The following is a 2,578-nucleotide window of genomic DNA, read 5'->3' on the forward strand; positions in this document are numbered from 1 at the left end:
ATGCGCTGCGGCTGCTCTAACATGCAGCAGATTGAGCTGTTGTTCTGAATAGATTTCTTGAGAGTTTTGTTTTGTTTGTTTTGTTGTTTAATTTAAAATATAATAAACATCTTTGCTTTACTCTGCTTGCTAAGCTTGTGAGAGCAGAACATCTCTTGCTGCTGTTGCCGCTGCTGCTGCTGCCTTGTTGCTGCGGCTGTAGTGGGTTTGCTGCAGCTGCTGCAGCTGCTGCTTATTTCTGCTTCTCCTTTCTTTTGATATTTTCTCTTTCATCATTCTGGCTTACAGAGAACAGCAAATAAGAGGGAGATAAAGCAGCAGGGTATTAACATCCTGCTGCTGCTGCTGCTGCTGCTGCTGCACAAGCTAGCGCGCAGCAGCATTGTTATTACAGGGCGGAGTTTGCTGCTGCTGCTGCTGCAGCTTGTGCTGCAGCAGCTGCAGCTTGTGCAGCAGCTGGTGTCTCTGCTGCTGTTGGAGGGAAGTGAGCGGCTCTATCTTGAAGTATATTTATCTTTTTGTTTGTCTTTATCTAATTAACTTTCTTTATCTCTTCACCAGACCGCTCTATCTAAATCTTCTTATAACATTACATAAATCTATTTCTTTAACAACAGCTCCTTCTTCTTCTCTTTTCTTCTCTCCTTCTTCTGCTGCAGCTGCTGCTGCTGCTGCTGCTGCTGCTGCAGCTGCTGGTGTGTATAAAGCCAAGACAATTTGAACATCAACATCTGCATAAGTGTAGATAGATAATTATTAAGAAGAAAGAGAATATAATAATACTAATCTATATATATATAATAATAACAATTCAAGATGCCTGTGTTATATAATTTAACTCTTCAGAAGCCTACAGCAATTGTTAATGCTGTACACGGTAGCTTCAGCGCTCCGAGAGTCCAAGAAATAATATGCAGCAGAGGAAAAGTTTTAGAGTTGCTGCGGCCTGATCAAGAAGGTCGCATGCATACAGTTTGTTCAGTGGACGTCTTCGGCATCATTCGAAGCTTAGCGACATTCAGACTTACAGGTACTATTTATTTATTTATTTATTTATTTATGTTTATTTATTTGTTTATTTATTTATTTGTTTATTTGTTTGTTTGATTGATTGTTTGTTTGATTGTTTGTTTTGTTTATTTATTTTCTAGGCTTTGTTTGGTGTGATTTGTTTGTTTATTATTTTGTTGTATTTTATTTTGTTATTTTTATTTTATTGTTTATTATATATATATTATTTATATGCGGTTAGTGTGCATTCAGTTTGCTGTCTATATATACATCTATATATATATATATATATATATAGATATCTGTGTATATAATATATATCTGTATATATATATATATGTATATGTTTACATATCGTTCATGATAAATTTAGTTATAATATTATTAATTATAATATATTTAAATTATAATAATATAATTATTATAATTTAAATATATTATAATTAATAATAATAATAATAAATAAATAAATAATAATAAATAGTAAATATAAATATGTGTATAATATAATTATTTGTTTTTGCGCTATTTGTTTGTTGAAGCGTTAAAAGGATTAAAAATAAAATAAATATAGAGGTAAATGAATAGACAAACAATAAAGCATTAAAACAATTAAAGTATATGTTTGTACTTCTTTTGTCTTTAGGCGCTGTCAGAGATTATGTTGTATTAGGAAGCGACTCAGGCCGCTTAGTTATCTTAGAATTCAACACAAAGAAGAATTGCTTTGAACGCATACACTGCGAGACATACGGCAAGACAGGTGAAGCCTTTTAAATAAATAAATAAATATTATTTATTTATTTATTTATTTAATAATTAATCAGTGTTTATTTATTTATTTGTTTGTTTGTCTCTTTGTTATTCTTTATTAAGCCTTTTACTTGTTTTATTGTTAGTCTTTGTCTGTCTCTTTGTTATTATTTATTATTCTTTACTATTCTTTATTATTATTTATTTTTCTCTTTATTATTATTTATTATTCTGTTTATTATTTTGTTTATTATTTTGTTTATTATTTTGTTTATTATTCTTTTTATTTATCTCTTGATTATTCTGTCTATGATTGTGTTTATTAGTCTATTCTAACTAACTAACTGAATAAATAAACAAATAAATAAATAAAATAAATAATAAAATAAATAAATATAAATTATGTTTGTTTATTCAGGAATACGAAGAGTTGTTGCGGGCGAATATGTAGCTGTAGATCCTCGAGGACGAGCGCTGATGATAGCTGCAGTAGAGAGACAGAAGTTTGCGTATACATTAAATAGAGATAATAAGGCTTCATTAACAATATCGTCTCCTTTACCTGCACATAAAGCTAATGTATTATGTCTTGATCTATGCGGGCTTGATGTTGGATATGAAAACCCTCTATTCGCAACACTTGAGCAGCCTTATCCTTCAAATAACAAACAGGGTAAGATAATTAAATGTTTTATTTCTTTATTATCTATTTAATGTATTAATTAGCTTTTATTTAATATATTATACTGTACATTATTATATATACGTTCTGTTTAGACTGCTTTATATATATATATATATATATATATATATA

At 29.6% G+C, this 2,578-nt stretch overlaps 1 protein-coding gene across 1 annotated transcript in view; it reads left to right on the forward strand.

Moving 5' to 3' along the window:
• Positions 1-816: 816 nt before the first annotated feature.
• The window catches only part of EAH_00056630 (Splicing factor 3B subunit 3, putative), a gene marked incomplete at both ends in the record, with an annotated part of 6,779 nt that continues 5,017 nt past the window's right edge, over positions 817-2,578 (forward strand). The window contains 3 exons of the mRNA XM_013397538.1: positions 817-1,030; positions 1,658-1,774; positions 2,183-2,437. Coding sequence (XP_013252992.1) covers positions 817-1,030; positions 1,658-1,774; positions 2,183-2,437 — 586 coding nt within the window. The remainder of the gene's footprint in view (positions 1,031-1,657; positions 1,775-2,182; positions 2,438-2,578) is intronic.

The sequence above is a fragment of the Eimeria acervulina genome, genomic scaffold (assembly GCF_000499425.1).
Source record: "Eimeria acervulina Houghton genomic scaffold, Eah_scaff1176, whole genome shotgun sequence".
In the NCBI taxonomy this organism is placed as follows: domain Eukaryota; phylum Apicomplexa; class Conoidasida; order Eucoccidiorida; family Eimeriidae; genus Eimeria; species Eimeria acervulina.